A 24,106-nucleotide genomic window follows, 5' to 3' on the forward strand; every position below is an offset into this window, starting at 1 on the left:
AGCAAGTGAAGCTAAAGTTGGGAACATACAAGATAATGTTAGTAACAAGTGAAGCTAAAGTTGGGAACATACAAGATAATGTTGGTAACCAGTAAAGCTATAGTTGAGAACATACAAGATAATGTTGGTAACCAGTAAAGCTATAGTTGGGAACATACAAGATAATGTTGGTAACCAGCAACGCTATAGTGGGGAACATACAAGATAATGTTGGTAACCAGTAAAACTATAGTTGGGAACATACAATATTATGTTGGTAACCAGTAAAACTATAGTTGGGAACATACAAGATAGTGTTGGTAACCAGTAAAGCTATAGTTGGGATAGTTGTAACATATCCTACGTATTCATAAACATAAAGCCCTAGAGATATATTTTATGCAAGCCTCGCAGCTGGTGTTTAAATCACAAAAACAACCCATACTAACTTCCCCCCTCCCCCGTATCTCCGAAACATTTGTTTAGCCCTTCCCCCCTCTCTCTTCCTGTTTCTTTTCTTCATCTTTTTTCATTTCCATTCTTTATCCTTTTTCTTCTTCTTATATCCATCTTCATTAGTTCATTCTTCCTTTTTTCTTCCTTCATGATGGTTCTTTATCGAATTTATTCCCATGCACTATTATTAATTATTACATTAAAGCTTGCCTTAATGATGAGTTTTGTGAGACTTCCTTTTCCTTCAAGATTCACGAAGACATTATTAGTGCGAGGACATGCTTGGCGGGGAAGGGGAGGGTTTGTTTTAAAGTATTAAAATATGATTGATTTTCATGCGCTTCACATAAAAGAGTAAGACATGGTATAGAAAGAGATGATGGGGAAGAAGAAAGGGTAAAATCAAATAGAAGAAAGGAGAAACAAACATTTAGAAGAAAAAAATAAGGAAAAGAACTAAAAAGGAAACCAGAGAGAAGTTAAAAATTAAAGTGAATAATTAAAAAGAAAAAAATGGGGAGAAGCAAGAAAATGTGTTAAGATTGGGAATAAAATGGGGAGAAGCGAGAAAATGTGTTAAGATTGGGAATAAAATGGGGAGAAGCGAGAAAATGTGTTAAGATTGGGAATAAAATGGGGAGAAGCGAGAAAATGTGTACCTTTACTGGTATGGAACTTTAATATTCTGATGGAGAGCCGGAAACTTAAGACAGAACATACAGAAAATCGAATAATAAAGTGTTCATTAAGAAGTTCTAAGCAAAAAGCTTTTTATAACATTTTTGATATAAAATTATCATTTTTAATTTAAGTCTGAAGTAAAAATCAGCTCATGGCTCAATAGGTTAACTTGGTTATCTTCTGGTTTCGATTATCGATATTCTCCTAAATTTCCGGCTTTGGCAGGACGTATTGTGCATCCGTGTTCGGAATTGTTCTTACAAGTAAACAGTCTGGTACGGAGAATTTATATTCCCCTTTAGTTCTTCGTGTACATACACCCTTACACCTGCCAGGAGGGGGAGGGGAGGGGGGGCAAGCACATTTGTTCTAGCATGCTAATTAGTTGAATTCATGTCTTGATAGTATTTGTTATGTGTGGTATGTTATACAATGAATTGATCTATGTTCTATATTTCTAGGTTGAGAATGGATATCTGGGATGGAGGAGGGGAGGGGGGTATAACCCTTCTCAGATATACTCCCTGCTCCCCCCAACCTCCGCGAGGACTCAATGCAAGGACTAAAGATAGGTTTCTCAGTAAACTCCGGAGACGGAGCAGGTCCGCTCCGAGAACAAGAGAGCCTAAACCCATCACCTACTCCGCTAACGGAGAAAAGTTAAAAACCAGTGAGAAACCAGGGCGAGTGGAGTTGGTTGGATTTACAACCTATTCCAACCTTACTCCAGGTAGCCAGGAGAACAGGGAGTTTAACTCAGAGGAGACTCTAACCTCAGCCGAGATTAAGGAGAAGAGGAGATTAAAACTAACCGATATGAACGGTAGGTGTGGAGAGGCTGATCCAGGGCCCCACCCTAGGATTGAGAACGGGTTTAATCACAAACCCCTTTCTAGCTCCGATAATAGGTTGGGTTCTAGGGAGATGTATCTAGCTCATCAGAGAAGTTTGCTTGAACAAGGAAACCTAAAGAATAACGATGTTTTCTCCCAGTTTATCCGAGAGAGAGAGGAGAGAATGAGGCGTCTCACCGGAGGTTTATTACTTAAACAGACAGCTTTCCTTCCCAGTACAAACCCGGCCTCACAGCTGATAGATTTACGGTCCAGATACAACCCGGAGCAGAGCAGAACCAACCCTATACAAGAGACTGGAACCAACCCTCTTCTACAGGAGACTACTGCCAACCGTTTACAGGACACAGATTCTGAACACTCTAGTCAGTATCAGAACCAGGAGAGAGAGAAATGTGATAAAAGTGATAAAAATTGTGAAGGCTTACAGGAGGAATTTCGTAGTTCCAGAAAGGAACGAGTTATTCCGATACAATTTATAAATGAACCGATGTTACCTAGATTGGACTCTGTTCAACAAGGAGGGGTTGAGAAAACCACTCTTCTCCATCCTGATCTTTCTCCGATCCTTAGCTCCGTCCCATCCCTATTCTCCGACCTAAAACTGGACTCCAGGTCTAGCCTTGAGCACGCCAGGTTTGCCTCAAACTTCGGGTTCGGAAAGTTTGGTGATGATATTTCAGCGTTCCGGAACGGAATCCGAGAATCCTTTTTCGGATTTCAAAATTTTGGGAAATTCCCGAGTTTTGGCCCCTTACTTCCGGGGGACAGTTTAAACCTATCTCCTCATACAAGAAGACAAGGACTTAGAGAAAAGAAGCGACTTCAAAAGTCCAAATCCACCTCGGATCCACCTAAAAACTCGTTTAGGTAATGTTTTTTCTTCGTATAGTTTATGAAAAAAAAACATCTTTGTTTTTCTCCAATGCGATACAAAAAAAGGAGAAAATAATACAATTAACGGATTTTCAACGAAAGAAAAACTAACCACGATGAATGGTACACTTTTTAAAAAGTCATAATGTTTTATTATGAGACACCATTTTAAACCGTTTAAGGCGTTTTTTGAATAAATTAAAAAACCCCACAACATTTTACGGACATCTCACACAGATTTTATGCTCTCTTAAGTTAAAGGGACTGTAAAGGAAAAATGAAAGGGGGTATAGGCTGAAAGCTAATCGCTTTAGCTCTCGATCGCGACCCATGAAAGTTATATCTGATGTTCCTATCTCGAGAAATTGATATACAACTGTGTCAAATTTATACGAAAATAAATATATATACAATTTTGTATAAAAGTAGAGGGTTTAAATAGATCAAATTCAGCAAATATGCAACCAATCTGAAAACGATGATATCCCAGAGAAAGCTAATTGTAACTTAGGTTTACTCCAATTCTAATTTTATATTTGTTATTTCTATATTTAATAGATTTAATTCATAATATTATTTATACTCCCGTATTACTTGACCAGAAGTTCCACCAATGGCAGTGCAGTAAAGTGGTCACGTGATAAAGGCGGGAGACACGTGATCAGTATACTGCTGTGCCATTGGTGATAGTTCTGGTCACGTGATTTAAGTTTAAGATTTTCTAAATTTTACATTATGAACTTTCGTATAATTGCAACACAGTTTTAAATCAATTTCTCGAGACAGGAACATCAGATAAAACTTTCATGGGTCGCGATCAAGAGCTAAAGTGATTAGCTTTCAGCCTATACCCCCTTTCATTTTTCCTTTACAGTCCCTTTAACAGAGTTGAAAATAATGGTTTGAACTTTGCTGAACAATTGGTTGAAGCTATTCAGAGGTTAAACTAAATTAGTTTAACTTACTGTACTTGTTCAACTTACTAGTTCGACCTAGCTAGTTATTAACACAGATTTTCATCGCTTTTCTTTCTTTCAGAGATGTCTACGCCATTATAATTTACCAGATTTTTTCCAAGTTCCCGGCTTGAATTTCTAAGCTGTATTTATTTACGCCAATTAGAATCTTGTTTCCAGCTTTTTACTCCTTGTATATAAAAACAAGAGTTGAGTTGAAAGAAGGATTTGAACTTTCACTCTTGAACTGTTTGCCAAGACAAGCTTTTTAGACAGATTAGCCAGGAAGTGTGTTTGCAAAAACATGTTTATGTTGACACTTATTATTTCATTAGAATTTGCAGGTTTACACTTTTTGCAACCCCCCCCCACACACACACCACGTCTTCGAAATTAATCGCATGATAATATGCCTTAAAGCAATGCGTGCAACAATGCAAGGAAATGTTAAATGATTTATTATAAAAATGACGGACACATTTTTTTTGTTTATAATCAAAGTGCAAAAATATTGACGAAACATGTTTTCAAACTCAAAAATCATGAAATTATTCTTTGATTAAACTGTTAAATGTTGATCCACAACTTACAAGCAAATAATATTTGTTATGACCTGAAACAAGTTATAAACATTTAAGAATGTCAGCAAATGTTCACGGAAAAATACTTGCACAACAAGGGGGGGGGGGGGGTAAATTAGTAAAACGAAAAGGCTTATAGTATTTATTTATGTCGTTGTAATGGGTATTTTTAAGAGCGAAAAAGTTTTTGAGGGAATTTTTTTTTCTAGCTTGCTTAAGATTAAAATGATATTTTTATTTTGATCGAAAACAAACTATGTAAAAGTAAAAATCAATTCAAAAACGTTTTCGCACGCAATACGCATTACAAAAACATATATAGTTATTTATAATAGCAGATCGATAAAGTTACTTTATTACCCTGTTGTAGGGTGATAAACGGGAAAAATTAGTTATAACATTTGAAATTTGAATAGCAGGGTAAAAAAGTGACTTTTTTCGCCCTATTGTAGGGCGATAAAGTCACCCGATCACCCTACAATGGGAAATATTAGGTGTGATAAAATTCCTGAAAATTGAATTTAAAAAGGTTTTATTTTGCATTTAAAATTTAGCAATTTCCAACCTAGCGTAATCATGGTCTATTAAACTGTTAGCCCATTAAATTATTTACATAATGTGTATAAATTTTCTAAACAACATCTGTTAAAAACATTTCACAGATGAAAAAGCTGAAATCTGCGAAAATATTTGTAAGAAATCCATGAAGAACAGTAAATCCGAATGTTCTGTTTTAACAGACCGTGCCGTATATATTAATTAACCTTATCATTTGCTACAAGGTTACACCAAGGAGTTTTCAGAGGGAGAAATTTAAAATGAGAGGTTTGATCGACGTTAAATTCATCCCACTTTCCAAATCTGATTGAGATTTCAGTATATCTTTTATATCTAGTTCGTGTTTCATCATTTAGATAATTTTACTGATACACATGATTCGATTTATTTACGGGGTGGTGGGGGGGGGAGGGAATAATAAACATGAATTTTGCTCTCAGATATTAGTATGATTTGGTATAGATGACTTTACTGCACTGCAAAATAAAAAAAAATTCATTTTTCCTAGATTTCCAAAAAATCAAAACAACGTATTTTTTGTATCGCCATTATGTCATATATAAGATATCAGGCTTTAAAGTGAATTTTAGTAGACTTAAAGGAATATTAAGATGCTTGATAAAATTAAGAAATACATATTTCTTTATCTGAATTCGTAGATCATTTAAATACTAAAAATAACCTTGAAATTCTTGAATATCTAGATATGTAGATAAACACATATTTCAGGCCGAAATACTGCAATAGATGCATAATGAAGACGCTTAATTTGTAATTATGCATGAGGGGCGGTGGGGGGGGGAATCTGAGCTAGGGGAGGGAAATAAGGATATTGTTCAATATTTAACAAACCTGCACCTCACCCCTCCTCTTTTCACATTTGAGAAAGCATATGAAAGACTTTCCTTGAAAAAAAGTTTTGGGAAAAGAATTGTAGTCAACTGGCACTGAGGGAAATAAAATAAAAAGTTCATTTTTCATTTTAGAAAGCTAAAACACCAGTTTTAAGTCGTAAATAATTTCATCTTATTGATTCTCGGTAAAATCTATATTTCAGAGGGAAAACTTTGCAAAAACATATTTACAAGAATTCAAGATGATTCTAAAATTGCATCCAAGGATTTAAAAGAATGTTAGGACATTTTCTTAACTTTCAAAAATATATTGATTTCGAATAAAATATGCGAATGCTAAGCCATGTACCAGTTTGTAAACTTCCTGGAATTTTTTCCCAAAAATTCAAATATTCTTTTTTTATTATATTCTAATAATATTCAAATACTTATTTAACTTTTGTGATGGTTAAATAAGGAGAGGAGAGATTATTTTTCAATTACTAGATAAGAAATAGCAATATTTCATGATTTTATCAAATCTTGTGAAAGTTTTCAAAAATTGACTATTCACTATTTTTTTAACATAAGTGTAAACTATTAAGTTTTTGGTTTCAAATAAACTTTAATAGCAATAATTTGAGACACATCTGATCATGAACATAGTTTTTTATCTTTTCTTTGTTAAAACTTGAAAGGATTTCCTGGAACTAATAATAAACAGATCAGCGTGTAAAATATACATTAGTATGATGCTGACATTAACACAGTTTAAATACTATTATCATCTACTAAGCGAATTTTAATAACACTAAAAAAAATGATTTTTTTAGCCTATGTTACCCACAGAGTAACCATGGGTTTCCCTATGAAAAATGTCAGCCAATTTGCTCCAGCCATTTAGGAAGCTATAGCTAACATATATATGTATGAGCGAAGGTAAAAGAAATGTTTCATGTTTCATAAAAACATTTTGTTTTTAGTTGTTGAAGTAAAGTTTCCTCAAGTATGCACTCTAAACACAACATGCTTCACTTCAAATGGACAAATTGTCTCTTAACAAATACTAAAACTAGATTTGACAAAACAACCTAGTTAAATATATGTGTATAAAAGCAAGACAAATGATGACCTAGAATTTTAAAACCTGTTATTGCAACAAAATTTGTTAAATCCCTAATATTTATGCAATGCAACCATATAAATTTGTTTATCTCCTATTATGGCAATCATTAAGAATCAAAGAGCTACGAGATCATAAAGTCGTGCCGGTCATTTCGCATTTTTGAACTAATGTCCTAATGTCTTGATTGGAGTGCAACTAAAAATTATGTTGACAGTCCCTTTCAGACGTATTTTTTAAATTATTCCTTGTTAAGTTTAGTCTGTCAGGTTTATAAGCCCTGATCCAATATTCTTTTCATGCACTCATTCTCCAATTGAACACGCATGCTCAAACATAAGACCGGAAACAGCTGTCAGATCCAAGAGCCAAGATGGCGGCCTGGTTTGGTTTGGATAAATTTGGCACAAAAATGGCGGGAAATGATTTAGTATTTCTGTTAAAAATAGTCTTCTCCAAACAAAAGACTGAATACTGTATTTACAATGAAGAAGTTTATTCTGTAAGAGGATGATTTTTATTATGTAAACTTAAAATCCAATAGATGCAGAGTATTCTAAAAAATGTTCATGAGACCAAAAAAATTTGCATACAAAAAACTTCTTTCAACTGTCTAACGGAACTGAGTCTTTGCCAAACTCTGTTTTTCAAATTTATATATCTTTGCAATCTGATGATTCACATCTTAGAATATTTGATTTAACAGAATTTATAGTTTGAAATTATAGGGCTTAGAAATCAGAGGTTGTGGCAAAGACTCAATTCCTTAGAGCAAAACATGCCATTTACTGTTAATTGTGGAAACCCCCGTGTGGTGTTTTGAGATTCTTTAGGCAGCTAATTTTCAAGCAGTTGCTTGATCAGATGAGTTGTAAAAACAACCTTATTTTATAAAAAGAATTGCAATTGTGAAACTCATGTTTGTTGATTTTAAACCCACTGATTCAACCTACAAGTAAACAGCCATTCATTTAAATATATTCGCAGAGATAAATACATTTTCTCTGCTAAAATATCTTTGGAAATAAATCAAATTTTCAAATAAAAATTATCACTTAAAATTTCTTATAACTCTTTTGTTAATCACAATTTGTCAATTAGAGAAGGAAAAAGTATTTATGTGCCTACACATTATAGACAGCGGTAGGCGATTATATCTTAATAAGAGATTTTTTTGTCCCCAGGACGTGATCGGGTTGTTACGATCAAATCTCGGATTTTTTTCTATTGCGAAGATTCGGTGTTGTTTGGGTTTTTATTTATCTACCAGGGGTTGTAATCTGGCAGCACATTCATCCATCATCATTCACTTAGATCAATCCACTATGAACTTCTTTCTTGTTGAGTAGAAAGCACGCACCCTTTCGCTGCGAGAGATGTTGACACCCCTCCCCCCTCTCTGTCCTCATACATCCGTCAGGTGGTCATAACTGCTTAACCAGATGTCGGCTTTAGATGTTTTTGAAACCACAGGTTTGTGTGGAGTACGGGAATCGAACCCGTGAACACTTGTCTGGGCACCAATCCAGTTACTGGCTGTGGACAAGCGTGTTTAACTTCAGTGATATAACGAGAACTGGTGTCACACACTAGCCCACCCTACCCCAAAAGGCGATTAAATCAATATAAAGAAGACGACTTTTATATTAAAGTTTTGATTTCTAACAAGCTTTTTTCAAATTACAAGTTTACAAGAAAGATAAAAGCTGTTTATGTTGATGTGTATCCATTTTGTTTATGTTGATGCGTATCCATTTTGTTTATGTTGATGCGTATCCATTTTGTTTATGTTGATGTGTATCCATTTTGTTTAAAAACTTGGTACACATCAAAATTTAATTCGAAAGTCGTCTTCACTGAAATGAATATATACGACAAACACTGTATTTACATTCCGGTTGGCAGGTTATACCCACAAAGTAAATATATTTCATCATAAACAATATTTTCTAAAATGTTTACAGTTTTGTTTGTAAATATGTTACAATTAGGCGTACAGAGTGGGTACCATGGGTAGATGAAAATACAAGCCTCATTCTCCATTTCTTATCGCTTTTATATCCTTGGGTATAAATCAATGAAAAAAAATTAAAACATTGTGTAAATATATCTTGCGTAAAAAATAAATGTGTACAAGTGCTTAATATGTTAAGAACCCGGATGATAAAACTTTTGGTTTGGAAAGCACTAAGCGACATGTACTGAAAACAATAACAACAGTTTAAACATTTTATCTAAAGGATGCAAGTTTACCTCTGGTGAGGTACAGAATAAATAATTAAGAAACTATTAAAGAAAGTAATGACTGTATTCGACGAATGAAGTGAGAAACATGCTGAGAGCGTTTTGAAGAGATTAAAAGTTTATGCGTGTTGCACTGTCTGCAGATGATCTTATAACAAACACCTCTGATCTGTTTTACTATTCTTATTCATAGGAAGAAGCTTTTTCAAATTGGTGGATAATTCCTTTATTTGATGTTGGTTCGAGTGTCCCTTTAAATTAGAGATAAAGAATGAGAGTTGTATTGTATTAAAAGATAAGGCTTTATATTGCAGTTCTAGGTTTGCTTCCCACTAACATCATGATCCTAGGAAAATATAGAAATACCGCAGCAGTTTCTTTTTTTATAAAATAATAAGGTTTTTTAGAAAAGGGGGGTTTTATGAAACCCCCACTTGCTTAGAATGATAGGATAGGAAGTAAATTAAGAGAAAAAATGGGAAAATATTAATAAATGTTGCGATTAAAGGGAATGGCAGTTGTAGCAGAATATTACTAAGTAAATCGCATTGCAGGTTTTATAAAATTAGACCAAGAGACAAGGCTCTTAATAAAAAGACATTTTAAAGAAAAACAGAAATTCTGCAAGTTTTTAAATTAAAAAGGTTTAAAATTATGGAAATATTGCCCTTTTATTACTTAACTAGCTGGAGGGCCCGGCATTGACCGCGGAAAAAAAATTTTGAAGAAAAAATTAAGATAAAAAAATTTCGGATTTTGTTTTGCCTTTAACACTGCCCGGCCTTCCATGAGTGTCCACAAAAAATTCAGCCCAATCGGTCCAGCCGTTTGGCCGGCTATACTCAACATATAAATGAATTTCTTGTTTTATTATATAGTGAATTTAGTTATTTTGTGAACACTAAATTTTTATTATGTTTTGACGAATAAGTATGGTTTAGGGAAACGCTCCTTTATGAATAAGTTTAGTTTAAGAAAGCGCTTCCTTTATAAACGAGTTTGGGTTAGGGAAACCCTTTCTTTATAAATAAGTTTTGTGTAGAGAAACGCGCCCTTTATATCATCAGGGAAACGCTCTCCTTGTGAATAAGTTTGGTTTAGGGAAACACTCCCTTTATAAGTAACTTTATTTGGACAAAACACTGAATAAATAAACATTGATAAATCCTAAACACAATTAAACCAGTTTATATTAGCGAATATTCTAAGTTTACAACATCAGTGTCCGAATTTAATGAATTTGAGCCGCGTCTTAAATCCGCCAAAAACCGGTTTCAATTGAGCTTAAATCTTGAAGCAACGAATACGATTTTAATGAATACGATATTTGAGCCGCGGCTTAAATTTTAGCTCAAATTCTTTAAATTCGGCCTCAGGCTATTTTTTCAAAGAACTGCAGTATTTGAATTTTAAACGTTTAGAAATTGTTGAAAATATTTGGATTAATCTTCTAATTGTCAGGCAGATTATTTATTTTATGGTTTCTTGTAAATATTCAAACTATCCAGATTTATTGTAATTCTATAAATCAGTTTGATTAGATTCACAAAGGGGGGGGGGGGTAAAACACATCGAAACCATTAAATAGATGATTTTCTTGAGTTTATTTTGTGTTATTCTGTCCTCGTATATCTGGAGGTTTAATGGCCATCCGAATCCGAATCCTGGATCAACTTTAACCTCGAACCTAGAAACATCAACCTCAACCTCGAGGGAGGTTTTCGTCCGACCCTTGTAGCATCATTATCCTAGATTTTAAACAACAATTTTAACTTGAAAAGGGTAAGTCTTATTATTATTTAGTATCAAAAGAAATAGTAAAAAATAAAATATTTCTAATTATTTCTGAAAATTATACCTGAAAATTATATCTATATATCTATGAAAATAGTGTTGATAGATCTAACAAAGGATTTTAATCTCTGATATTTTTGCAACCCTATGTCGTAGATTTTAGATATTTCAAACTGTAAATTCTGTTAGATCAAATAATCTAAGTTTGAAATAAAAAGACAAAAATACACCATCATGTTGCAAAGGTAGGTGGGTTAGAAAATGCGAATTTTAAAGAGCTTCCACATTTTATGAATTTGTATTCATGGATCTGCAAATTGTATTGCAAGATATTGGTCTCGGAAATGGCATTGTTTAGCAATCTAAAGTTTCCTTGCAAATTATTCATATATATTTATATTAACTTTTGCAGATTATTGTTTATAAATTGGCAAATATTTGCACAAAAGTTTGGACCACCAAAAACTGCGCTCTCTTCCCAAGAAATGGTGCCAAAAAATAATTATTTTGTTTACAAAACATCTTTCGCTGCGCTTTGGATGGTTTGTAAACAAAATTGGTCTTGGAAACCCTTGATAAAGTAAAATTCCCTCAACTCTGTTGTAAAGTAGCTGTACAAAATTATGTTTTCCATCTATCTATTTATTCATATTTTGTTTATCTATATGTTTAAATATTTTAAATCGTATATTTCTATGTTTTTATTAATTTATTTACGTTTTTCAGGTATGTGAATGATGGCGGTGTCGAGTTCCCGAGTTCAGAAACTGAATCTGAGGATGATCTGGACAGTGTGAGTGTTGTGGCGCGGACCCGGGACAGATTATCTGGAACAGGTTCTACGCAATCAGAGGACTCCTCAACACACTCCGGAGAGTCTTCAATCCACTCCCACTCCACCGTATCCCAGGACTCCGGTATATCGGAGACAGAGGATTCGCGAACTCGAACTAAACCCTCACGACCCATTAGGAAAATTGAACCAACTAAAAGAAAAAAATGTTCCCTCAATTTTAATCCCGTTTTTTCTTTGCTCCCTCATTTCTTTTCTTCATTAATTGTTTTTTATTACTAGAGCAATCCCAAAGTATGTCTTCGGGATGGGTATTCAAAAATTTATTTAAAGGAATTGAGTTTTTGCAACAAATCCCAATTTTCAACTACCTATATATCTACAACCAAACTACGTAAACCTTAGATATTTCAAACTTTGATTGTTTGATATAACAGAAGTCATAGTTTGAATTATCTAAGGTCTACAACATTGGGTTGTTAAGATATAGGGATTTAAAAACCAGAGTTTGTGGAAAAGACTCAATTCCTTTGCCTTAAAAATCATGAAAAGTAAAGTTCCGTATAGTTGTTTGATTTTTTCTGTCGCTAAACTTAAATTCTAAAAAATCTTTCATTTAGTCTCATAGTTTAATTTATTCCAGTGCCGTTCCGTCTGAGCTAAGTGATGTATCCGTCCTGACCGGGGTTTCCCAAGGGTCGGACGAAAACCCGTGTGATAGATCGTCCGTGTCTGGTTCCGGAGAAGCGAAGAGATGTTCTGAACCTAGCTCCGAGGATATTGAGAAGAAGAAAGCTAAAGTTTATAATATTGCCAAGGAACTCCTTTCAACGGAAATACGTTACGTTGCTAACCTTCATTTAATTGATCAGGTATTTATTTTTGTTAAAAATCTTTCAGAGAATCTTGTGAATTAACTAGAAACTTAATCTATGTAAAAAACGAGATAGTTATTTTTTTCAATTTTTGGACATAATAACCCTAGACTGTACATTTTCACCTAATATTAAGTTTTACCCAATAAGGATTAGACTTAAATAAATTACAAAGTACCTTATATGCGCATTAAACATTGTTTTGAAGATTGAATTTGGTCATATAGCTTGAATTAAGTCTTAGATGATAGTAAGGCAAAGACTTTGAAAGATACAAGCGAAAAGCTACGCGGAATTATGAATTTAAGAAAATAAGGAGTGAACTTAATTATGTATGTACATTGTGCAGTCGTCTCTGAAATCCCAATATTTGTGAGTGAGCCTGTATTGTATAACCCCCCTACAACTTAGTTTAAGCTCTAGTTTTAAACTTTAACTTAATTTTAACTTCAACTCCACTTTACACATCTATTCTCTTAGGCTTCAAAAGTTCTAAACTATTTGATCCAAGACCTGAATCATAAATCGGGAATCTGTTTGCATAAATTCTGAAATTAAATTGGGGGGAGGGGGAATTCTTATCAAAATTATCCAAATTATCCAATGATTGTTACCCGCGATAGGTGTCATTTTATCTTAGCTGAAGTGCTAAATGAGTTTAAAGAAGTTTAATAGAGTTTAAAAGGGTTTAAAATGGTTTAAAGGGGGTTTAAAGGAGTTTAAAGGAGTTTTAAGGAGTTCAAAGGAGTTTAAAGGAATTTAAAGGAGTTAAAAGGAGTTAAAAGGAGTTTAAAGGAGTTTAAAGAAGTTTAAAGGAGATTAAAAGGGTTTAAAGGAGTTTAAAAGGGTTTAAATGAGTTTAAAGAAGTTTAAAGGAGTGTAAAGGAGTTCAAAGGAGTTTAAAGGAATTTAAAGGAGTTGAAAGGAGTTTAAATGAGGTTATAGGAGTTTAAAGGAGTTTAAATGGGTTGCTCAAAATTAATGCGGATAAAATGAAAGGCACATATAATATTTATAATAATCAGACCATAAATACAGTTGTAACTGATGTGCCGAATGATGGAGGAAAATTAACTGTAGTTAGACTGCTAGTAGAGATGAGCAATGTTTTCCTATTCTTTCATTTTTATAAGATTTTTCTGTTTTAAGAAGCTCCACTGTAAGAATCTGAGAGGTTTCACATTTCAATGCGCTTTATCCGTTTCTTTGTTACAAGTCTAATAGTTACTCTGATAAAAGATATTGACCAAAACGATTTATTATAACAACTTAACTGTTTGGGGTTTTGCCCTAGATTGTTCAAAACACAAACATATAGAGTATACAATTTTGAAATCTGAAATATCTTAGATTCTTGAAAAGTCTTTTTAATGCTAAAAAACTAACGAACAACGATGGATCCATATCTGACTAACTATTTTATAGAAAACGATGTCCATATCTAGCTAACTATTTTTTGGAAAGCGATGTTCATATCTAACTAGCTATTTTATAGAAAACAAATTAGCTAAGTCGAGATATTATCTAGATTAATTAAGAAGAAAAGGCGTATTTGGACTAAATTTTATCATGTATGGGAAGTAACCTAGAAAATGTGAAAAGTTATAAATTTTTGCAAATTCTTTAAAAATATTCTGCTGCGTCTCACTTTCATAGTTTTGAGGGTTTCTTGATTTGAAAGTTTCATGATTTAAATTCTAAAACTAGCGCTTCAAAGTTAATGTTTATGTATTTGAAAACAACGCATCGAGATTCGAGATCAATTCTTTGACAACAAATGTTTAATAAATTTCTATTTTGACAGTTAACATTTTTAGGTTTTCCATTTCCGTGTTGATCAGGAGAACAGGAGTTCTAACCTGTTTCCTGGTGAAACTATCCCTGCAATATTTTCTAATATAAAATCTATTTACAAGTTCCATGCCGAGTTCCTGCTACCACAGGTATATATACAATATAACATAACTAAAAGATATCCTACGGTGGTAGGCGATTATACACTGAAGTGTAGTATATCATTTACGCCATTTAAGCAAATAGAACAGTTTCTGTTTTTCATGTGCTTTAGATAATTTGATTTAAAAGTCATCTTGCTTTCCACTGTTTTATTGCTCCCACTCTAAACTATCCGTAACACGTAGATTTAACGGTTCTGTCAATATTCCAGAAAGCTGTGACTTTCGATCACAATTTGATCCATTAAACATAATTTGTAAGCATTTTTTCTTTTAAACTTTTTTGTCGGCATATGCATTTTGATTGAAAATGTATGAAATAAACAAATCCGTAAAGTAAAAGATTGTTGAATTATAAAACAAATCACGTTTGATTTCAAATAGAAGGAGCCGAATGCTGCTCACTCTGGTTAGTCCGGGGTGGAAGGTGTTCCATTTAGTATATTTGATAACTTGTCACCGATCTAGAGAAAGAATTGTATTCACTTATTTTTGTATATGAAATGTAGAAAATTTTATTTAAAACCTTTACTTTGTTCTTAAAAATACAAAATTGTATCATTTTAATCTCAATTTCGAACACAAAATTCAACATTTAACGTAACTCAATGCATAAAAATAAAAAAGCTTTAAAAAAGCCTTTTGTTGAAAATTTGAGCAATTGTCACTGTAATTTATTCAATTTTGCTAAAGTTTCTCTTTGAACAAAATTGCCTCCGGTTCAAACTTTTTACCAAATTTACAATTTTCTCATTTTTAATCTTTATTTTTTTAGTTAAAAGAGAGGATGGAACTGTGGCCTAGCTCCCCCGAGTACCAGAGGATTGGAGACATCATGATCAAATACTCCCCCTTCCTCATCATGTACACGGAGTACGTCAGGAGCTTTGATACATCCATGCGCACCATCAACCACCTGTACAACAAGAACTCTAAGTTTGCCGCGCTCATGGATGATATTCATGTAAGATTTTTTTAAAGACACAAATAATATATTTCTTTTATGCAGTTATGAAGTTCTTTCAATATCAGAAGATTGATAAAATATTTGTCAATCCATAAAATTTAGGCCATGGAAGAATGTGAAAACCTAAGTTTGCAACATCACATGCTTTCCCCTGTACAACGGATACCACGATACCAACTCCTCCTAGCGGATTATTTAAACAACTTGCCGTTCAACTCTCCAGATAGAGCAGACGCAGAGGGTATTATTATTGTTATTATTATTATCATTATCATTATTTCTGTGGTATTATAATTATTATAATTTATTATTATTATTACTATCTATCCTAGGTGCGTTGAGGCAGGTATCCCAGGCTGCTGCACATGCTAACGACTCGATGAAGCGTATTGAACAGTTTAAGAAGCTGCTGGAGGTCCAGGAGAGTACTGGAGGAAGTATAGATCTGGTTTCTCCAACCAGAGAACTCATTAGGGAGGGAAGGATCGTCAAGATCTCTGCTAGAACCGGAGATCACCAAGAAAGATATCTTTTCCTGGTTAGTTTACATTTATTCTAAAAGTTTTAACAGTTATCAAAGTATGGAAAAATAAAATCAAAACCTTTATTTGAAATATGTTGAAGTTTGATTACGTGTTTTATACTCACAAGGATTAGACTTCATATAATGACTTGGCAGAATGTATTCAGTCTTTTTGCATTTATGATTTTCTAGAGAAGTTCGAGCTTATTTTGCACTGTTATTGAATATATCACACGCTGGTCCAATTGTTGCATAGATATTTAGATTTGTTGCATAGAGGCTTAGATACTAGCGTAGTCGAAATAGTACGTTTATGCCAATATTTAGGCTCGCTGGTCGATATGACCAATATGCATTATAGTAGGCCTGAATTAAGACATAATCCCAAATTCAATCTTCTAATATGTTTGTATTTCAAGAATTTTAAGTTGTCATTAAAGGGACTGTAAGTTGTCATTAAAGGGACTGTAAGTTGTCATTAAAGGGACTGTAAGTTGTCATTAAAGGGACTGTAAGTTGTCATTAAAGGGACTGTAAGTTGTCATTAAAGGGACTGTAAGTTGTCATTAAAGGGACTGTAAGTGTAAGTCCAGTTCAGATTCACAACAGTACCCTTTAACCCTTCGACTTCTTGGTATGGAAGGTCACTTAAAATTACGCTGACAGTTTTTTAAAGTCTCAACTTTTGCGGATAGCTCTGTATACATATCTAATAACCTGACAAGGCCTATTCTGCACTATTATTCTAATTGTCGACGTCCCCCCAAATTTCCTTGAATAATGGGTTATCTGTTATAAATAATAATAATTTTCTTTGATAATTGTGATTTCTAGTTAATCAGTCGATTAATTAATTAATTGATTATTAATTGATTATTGATTGATTAATTGATTATCCAGTTGACCGACCTGCTACTCCTCTGCTCTAACCGGAAGTCTATGATTTCTGGATCCCAGTACGGAGTCAGAGCAAAGTTTATGGTGGAAAATTTACAGGTTTGTTGACATTTTTACCCTTTTTCAGGGTTTTGCATTTTTTTTCGACTACTGCTGTTGCTGAGAAGTCGGTTTTTAGACAGACATCAGACGTAAGATATCTCAGAATTTCTGAATTTCTGAAAAGTATCAATATAAAAAAGATAAAAGAAATTGAGTCTTAGCAACAAACTCTGATATTATAATATTCTGTTGGATTAAATAAGTTTGAAATATCAAAGGTTTACACCATCAGATTTCAATGACATAGGGATAAGACAATTTGATTTTGTGACAAAGACTTGCAATTTCTTTATGTATATTTCAATCCAATGTCTGCAATGCAATGACTTTAAAGGATTTTAACAGATATTTCAAGATTGTTATTTTAATTTGCCGAAATTTGCAAAAATAATGACAGGGGAAAAACAAGCTTTTTAAAATTATAATCTGAATCTTGTAATGAAATAATTGATTAGAAAAACTTTGATTTTAGATAAAATAAATTATTCAAGTACTTTTTCAATTATTTAACCATTTAATTTTTTGAGCCTTTTAAAAATATGGCATTTTTAGGCCTGCATGAAAATTGTTTCTACAAGCCTTTTTTTACCTAAGTCCATTAAAGTGAAAATATTGTAAATAGAACTATAATTTGATTAGGTTTTTCCTTTACCCTCTTTAATGAAATATGGACGTTATTTCATGCTTAATTTACAATGGTTTTTCCTTTTAAACCTATGTTTCAACCAACAAATCTGTCTAAAATTTGTTGATTTTAATGGCAATTTCTCTTATTAAAGTTACTTAAGGGTTTATTCAGCAGAGACTTGGAAGGAAATTGACAGAATTTATAAATTTGACTAGATAGAGAAGAAAAATATCTAACTTGTTTTTACTCAGATAAAGGTCTGAAGCCATTGAACTCACGCCGACCAGTGAACAGTCCCATTGGAACACAAATTCACCCCCCGACCAGTGAACAGTCCCATTGGAACACAAATTCACCCCCCGACCAGTGAACAGTCCCATTTAAACACAAATTCACTCCTCTCATTGTATAGGTATCTGAAGGGGATAATCTTGTAACCGCAAATACGTTCTATCTCCGGGATGAGACTAAATCTGTTGAACTGTATACTACAACTAGAGAGGAGAAGGACGAATGGATTCAGGAAACAATAACATTAAAATTGTCTCTAAGGGATTGTTTAGTTATTTGAAAAGATATTTTGAAACTAACGAGTTGGATTCAGATACATCATCAAATTAGACCGCGTCAATGGGTCTAAATTACGATTTGGGGGAAAAATCAGAAAATTTAAGAAGAATGAATCATTTTAAAAAATTTAATAAGGCTAATAGAAAATTTTGTTGGCAAAATGCTAGATTTTTAACGTATTATGTGCGTATTTTGGCGTTAAAAATTTTTGATAATCTATAATATGATATGGGACGCTCTGTAGAAAACTAAACCCACCGGTGTGAGATGATAATAAAAGCCAGTAAAATGAATTCTTTGAGCAAAATACTATTTTACAAGAACTGAACGCGGTAAACGATTTTCACAATTTGCTTCTTTCCTTATGGCGACTTAATTGTTTCATTCTATACGAATTTACCATTTATATATGATTCTTATCTGAACATTTAAAAGTTTTTAATGTTTTTGATGATTTTTTAGGCTTTGTACTTTGCAATCAAAAGTTTATATACAAGGTACGTTTTAAAAATAGTAATTAATTCGTTCATATTACCATTTTTAATCTTAATTGTAAATGTTGTTATTAATTCAGTGGTTACTAGAAAACAGCGGAATAACTATTGTTTTCTTTATTCAGCTTTATTTCCTTGATATTATTTTCAGAAATGTATCAGTTGTAATATAACATTAAGAAGGTTTTAAGATCTAAAGTAAAATCTTTCATCTTAAAGAAAGAACGGAGACGACAATCTTTGCGCAGTTTTATTGTTACTTCTTTATTATCTTTTTTTTTCAATTTTGATCAACTCATCTACTGTAGGAAGTCCTCCCTACGAGTTGGTCGTGAAGTGCTCCGCCCTCTTGATTGTGAACTAGGGAAGAGGAAGCCCCACCTTCAGAAACTTGAAACTGCGCTCAAGTGCGCAGAGTGCAGCGCACAGTTTGGTATTCTCAAGCACAAACACAACTGCAAAACATGTGGAGCGGTCAGTATTCCCTAATAGTAATCGTTGCACTTGTTGTTATTGTTGCTAATACTGATTTCGTTATTGTTGTTGTGTTTTTTTCGTCTTGTTGATATATCGTATTGTGGATGTAGCAATTGGTGTTGTTTTTTATATTTTTATTGTAGCAATGTTGATGTAAACTTGATGCTTCTCGTTTTAATGTTTTAGAAAACTTGTTTGATGTTCCAGACTTTGTACTTTTTTGGTGCTGCAATAAATCCAATCCAAATGATTTGTTAAAACTAATTTTTTTAATTTAGGTTTTCTGTAGTAAATGTACAGACTATAGATACCCACTGTCCTGGGAGGAGGGACGGAAAGGACGAATTTGTACATCTTGTCACGTTCTTCTTAGTAATCAATTAAACCCTGGTCCTCCGAGTCGTCCTAGAGGACTGCTAGAGGTAGGCATTCATTTATTCATTTTTTAAAAATAATTTTGTTTTGTTTTTGTTCAATGTTGTTTAGCACAATTAAAATTTATAAGTAAAAAGGAAACAAGTTTAGTTTTATCCATTCACTCCTCCCTTTATGCACGAACTAATACTAACAAATTAACCTTAGAACTAACACAATTAGATTAGAATAACTTGTAGAATTTTAAAACGCTTTTAATTATTAGTAATTTTTTAGTTGTTTTTTTCCAGAATATTCTTTTCTCAATTTTGTTTTCCATTAGTTTAACAGAAAACAAATCTGATTTCCCTTTTTTTATGTTTTTGCTTTCTTCGAGTAATCCCAGAATTTTAGCGCTACGTGGCAGAGAGGCGCAGTGTTAAACTTCACAAACGCCACAGTGTTGGATAAAAACGTTTTAGTGTTTCTCTGTGTGAGTACTTTTTTATTTTTTTTTTGCATCCTGAACATTTTTGCACAAGTTTTGCATGTTTTTTTTTGTAATATTTTTTTAAAAATACGCTTAACTATGTTTTAAAAAGAGTTACAAACTTTTTTTAAAATTATGAATTTCTTCTTAAACCCCTCAACGTAATGTGAGGTGGAAATACACAATTTTTAAAATAAGACTAATGTATAATTTTTTCTTATCAAAAGAAGGGGTCAACCTTTTATCATGTTACAAAACTGTTTTAGTTTAGTTGATCGCTGGATATCAAATTAAAACCCTAAAGGGTCCAAAAAAAGACTAAATTTTACATTTTGTACCTTAAAACTATACATATGTAAATGTAATGTATGTAATGTAATGTAATGTATCTACAATTTGCACATATTTATTTGTCAAAGATTAAGAAATTTAAAACAAACAAAATTTTTAAAAAAGATATGTTTATTATAAAATTAGAATGCGAGGACATGTTCATAAGATAATCTTTGTATTGCCTGGTTATACAAAAAATGTATATTATGCTAAGGAATGAATTTTACTGTGATCTCTTGCTATGTAGAAAGGTCGAAATATCATTTGAGTCTCATCTTTTTAAATAACCCTGTATCAAAATAATCGTTTAATAGTTGCGCTAAACTATAAAATTATAAAAAACATTGTAGAAAAGTTGTGCAAAATGTAGATATTTGAAATTTACAAATTATGAGTTTATTAAAAAGCAAAGATGAAACAAATATTAAAAAATGTGCTTTTTAATACTCTCTATGTGAACCATGGTGTTGGGGATGTTATATTGTATATTCCTATAGGTTCCGGCCAACTCTCCTAGTATCTACGCAGGCTGGTTGGTTCTACGTAGTCCTGGAATTAAATCCTCCTCCTCTAGTAAACGATTCTTCGTCCTCCTCCCAGACTTTGTCCTCTACTCATACAGAGGGGAGCAGGACAGCTCCGCCCTAACTGCCACACCACTACCCGGCTTCAGTGTCGGGTGGGGGGCAGATTTGAGGGGGGACGGGTACGCCCCTGAGAAAGACAGGGACAGGGTGATCAAACTTTATCATCCTTCAAGTAACAGGGTGTATTATTTTGCAGGAAATAATACTTCAGACGTTCGCAGGTAATATCAATGATTGTAATGTCAAGGATTTATAAATCAAGGATTGTAATGTCAAGGATTGATAAATCAAGGATTTTAAAGTCAATGTTTGTTAAATCAACGGAATGTCTAGGTAAGGATTGTTAAATTAAGAATTTTCATATCAGAAATGGTAAATTGAAAGAATTCTAACTGCAGGTTAATTTTAGATTCTTGTTTTTTTTTAAATATCGTGGGTGATGGCAATAATCTAATGCATGTATTTATTTTTATGTGTACAGTATATTGGGAAAGTATAGGAATAAATAGATTATTTAGAATAAAGTAATATGGTTACGGGATGAAATTGATAATAATTCATTCGGTTAAATCACTGGAAAATTGATGTGTTTAGTGCATCTTCATTTTGTAGTTGAATATAACGAAATCTTAGTTTCACTCTAACTGCTTCGTTAAAAGTATAAAAAAAAATTTTACTTCTCCATGAAACTTAGAAATATATTTTTCGTCATGTACTTTATGACCCATGAAACACCTGCATACACAGATTGCTAAATTCTAATTGGTCGGATCTGTATATTTCATGTTTAAATCTGCGCTTCAGGAGAAATAATTTTCTTTCATGTTTTGAAAATCAAGACGTTTCCATCACTAATTAGAATAATTAACCATGTTTAACAGGTTTTAGAACAATTTCTTATAAACAATGAGAATTAAGGACCGCCTACTTTTAAGTTTTTTATTTCATTAATGTTGTTCTTCTATTGGATATTGCTATACAGTTCCTTGAACGAGATTGTCAACCCAATTCTAAGTGATTCCTACTCCTATGTAAAGAATATCACGATTCACTAAACTTATTTTGAAATTTATCCGGAAAATCGGTAATTTTACGGGTCCGACTCCGCTATTTTCTTCATTCTTGTAATTCATTAAATGACATTCTCTAAGAAGAGATTAATTTAAAATTAGGTGGAAATTCTCTTTAAAGGATTGTAAGCGTAATTTTAAGTGACCCTCAGTAATAAAATGAAAATGCCCGATTTACAACGGTAATATTGAAAGAATTTATTTGATCAAGTATGAATTAGATATCAATGGCTTTGCATTATTTAAACTGTTTATTTTTTTTCCGGTTTTCTACGAACGTGACTTGCGCATTTCTTGTATATAATAAGCAATGAAGAATCTCACAGAAATAATCCCTTTTAGAGTCAGACAAACGACGGTATCTTCCTATGAGATTAAGGTTTCAAAGGTACAGTTGTAAATCGGGCATTCCTTGGATGAAGGGTCACTTGAAATTATGCTTACAGTCCCTTTAAGTTTGATATATCTAGGTGGGTGGAAGTACTGAAACTAGCAGTGAAAGCTGAACTACCATCACCAACAAACTACAACAACCCAACCCCGAACTTGTCTAGTAAACAAACAATCGATGTCAAAAAAAAATCAACTGTTGTTACCGATCTGTTAAGAAATGACAGTTGTGAAACTATTCTAGATGTAGGAGACAGTTGTGATAATAAATCTGTATCTTCAACTGAATATGAAAACAGTTGAGATTTTATTGCTGTCAAAAGTAAAAACAATGAGTACCAAAATACATGAGACTGGCAAAATGAAAAATTTCGATAATTGGCTGATTTAAATTTATTTCTTGCTTCATCGTCTGATGGTTTTGGAACCAGCGTTTTTCTTTTTAAAGAATTGTTGTCAAAGTTATAAAATCAAAATGTTTAAATTTAAAAACTCTAGTCTATTAATTAACAATTTTAAAATTATAAATGAAAATGTGTTTAATGGATAACATGTAAAAATGGGTCCAAGATATGCCTTAGATTTTGTACTCCAAATAGTTGCCTTACCCCCCCCCCCCCTCTTACCGGTGATAAAAACATATTATGTAAATAAAAATTTTAATTTGGCTATAGGTAACTGTTTAGCTTAACTTAAAGATGTAATGTATAAACCGCTGTGAAAAAAAATTTCAGGAACTTTTTTGCAACAGCATGCAACATTTTAAAAATTGTTAAAACTTTTAATCATATCATCATTTCCTCTACAGTTTTCAACATAGCACAGATATATATGTATGGTTTTTAAATATGAATATCATTTATAAAAGAATGTAGAATGTTGAAAATATTAACAATTCAAATTGTACTTTAGTTTATGGTATGGTTAACAGTGTAATAAAATGTCTAAAACAACAAGATTATCAAAAGTTTTTAAACTGAAAAAATCTTTGCATAAACTTACTGAGCATAATTATAAACTTAAACTGTATCCACCCTGGCATCTTTATCCTTCCTATAGTTGGTTGTCGCCAAAAACAAGGAAATTTGTGCAATATCTTTCATGAAATATACTTATATATTAAACCATTTGTAATTTTAATTTTTGTTGTATTTAGCTTGCAAGTTGTAGTACGTCTATTAACGTTTTGTGAATAATGATTATTTAAAAAAGTTGAAAATTAATTAAAAGTCTTCGCCTCCAACTCAAATTTTCTAAACCCTATATCTTTAACCTAAAGTGTTAACCTTTGATATTTCAAACTTGGATTATTTGATCCAATAAAATTCATAGTTTGAAATATGGTCCACAATATTGGGTTGTAAAGATATATAAATTAAAAAATCTAAGTTTGTGGCAAAGACTCAATTCCGTTATATTGGAAGGAGAAGGACTGATATTTCAAAAAGCATTAATTTTTCTTTAAACAATTTCTATTTTTTTTCTTCATTTATCTCTCTTTTCCTTCTTGTCAGTTTAATCGGTAGTTGTGTATCATCAAGGTGTTTCACAACACAGTCATGAATTCATTTATCATGAAAGTGGAGAGAAGGATTATGTATTAACTAGTCCATCAATCTTGATAATGAATCTGGAAGGTTTGGATAGATTTCAAGGTTATATTCAC

The 24,106-nt window shown here is 32.6% G+C and overlaps 1 protein-coding gene across 5 annotated transcripts in view; it reads left to right on the forward strand.

Annotated features, from left to right (window-relative positions):
- The window catches only part of LOC111713274 (FYVE, RhoGEF and PH domain-containing protein 4), a 34,739-nt gene extending 11,175 nt beyond the window's left edge, over nt 1–23,564 (forward strand). For 2 of the 5 annotated variants that reach the window (XM_023488113.1, XM_023488120.1), the window contains exons 2-15: nt 1,578–2,840; nt 11,662–11,907; nt 12,372–12,600; nt 14,421–14,546; nt 15,334–15,522; nt 15,628–15,766; nt 15,858–16,063; nt 16,949–17,044; nt 18,088–18,198; nt 18,708–18,742; nt 19,048–19,213; nt 19,495–19,638; nt 20,891–21,201; nt 22,521–23,564. In XM_023488113.1, coding sequence (XP_023343881.1) covers nt 1,585–2,840; nt 11,662–11,907; nt 12,372–12,600; nt 14,421–14,546; nt 15,334–15,522; nt 15,628–15,766; nt 15,858–16,063; nt 16,949–17,044; nt 18,088–18,198; nt 18,708–18,742; nt 19,048–19,213; nt 19,495–19,638; nt 20,891–21,201; nt 22,521–22,743 — 3,477 coding nt within the window. In that variant the 5' untranslated portion in view covers nt 1,578–1,584 and the 3' untranslated portion in view covers nt 22,744–23,564. Of the gene's footprint in view, nt 1–1,577; nt 2,841–11,661; nt 11,908–12,371; nt 12,601–14,420; nt 14,547–15,333; nt 15,523–15,627; nt 15,767–15,857; nt 16,064–16,948; nt 17,045–18,087; nt 18,199–18,707; nt 18,743–19,047; nt 19,214–19,494; nt 19,639–19,984; nt 20,064–20,890; nt 21,202–22,520 lie in introns of those variants that run through there. The other 3 variants (XM_023488135.1, XM_023488128.1, XM_023488142.1) reach the window with 3 other exon arrangements.
- The last annotated feature ends 542 nt before the right edge of the window (nt 23,565–24,106 follow it).

The sequence above is a fragment of the Eurytemora carolleeae genome, unplaced genomic scaffold (genome assembly GCF_000591075.1).
Source record: "Eurytemora carolleeae unplaced genomic scaffold, Eaff_2.0 scaffold29, whole genome shotgun sequence".
NCBI lineage: Eukaryota > Metazoa > Arthropoda > Copepoda > Calanoida > Temoridae > Eurytemora > Eurytemora carolleeae.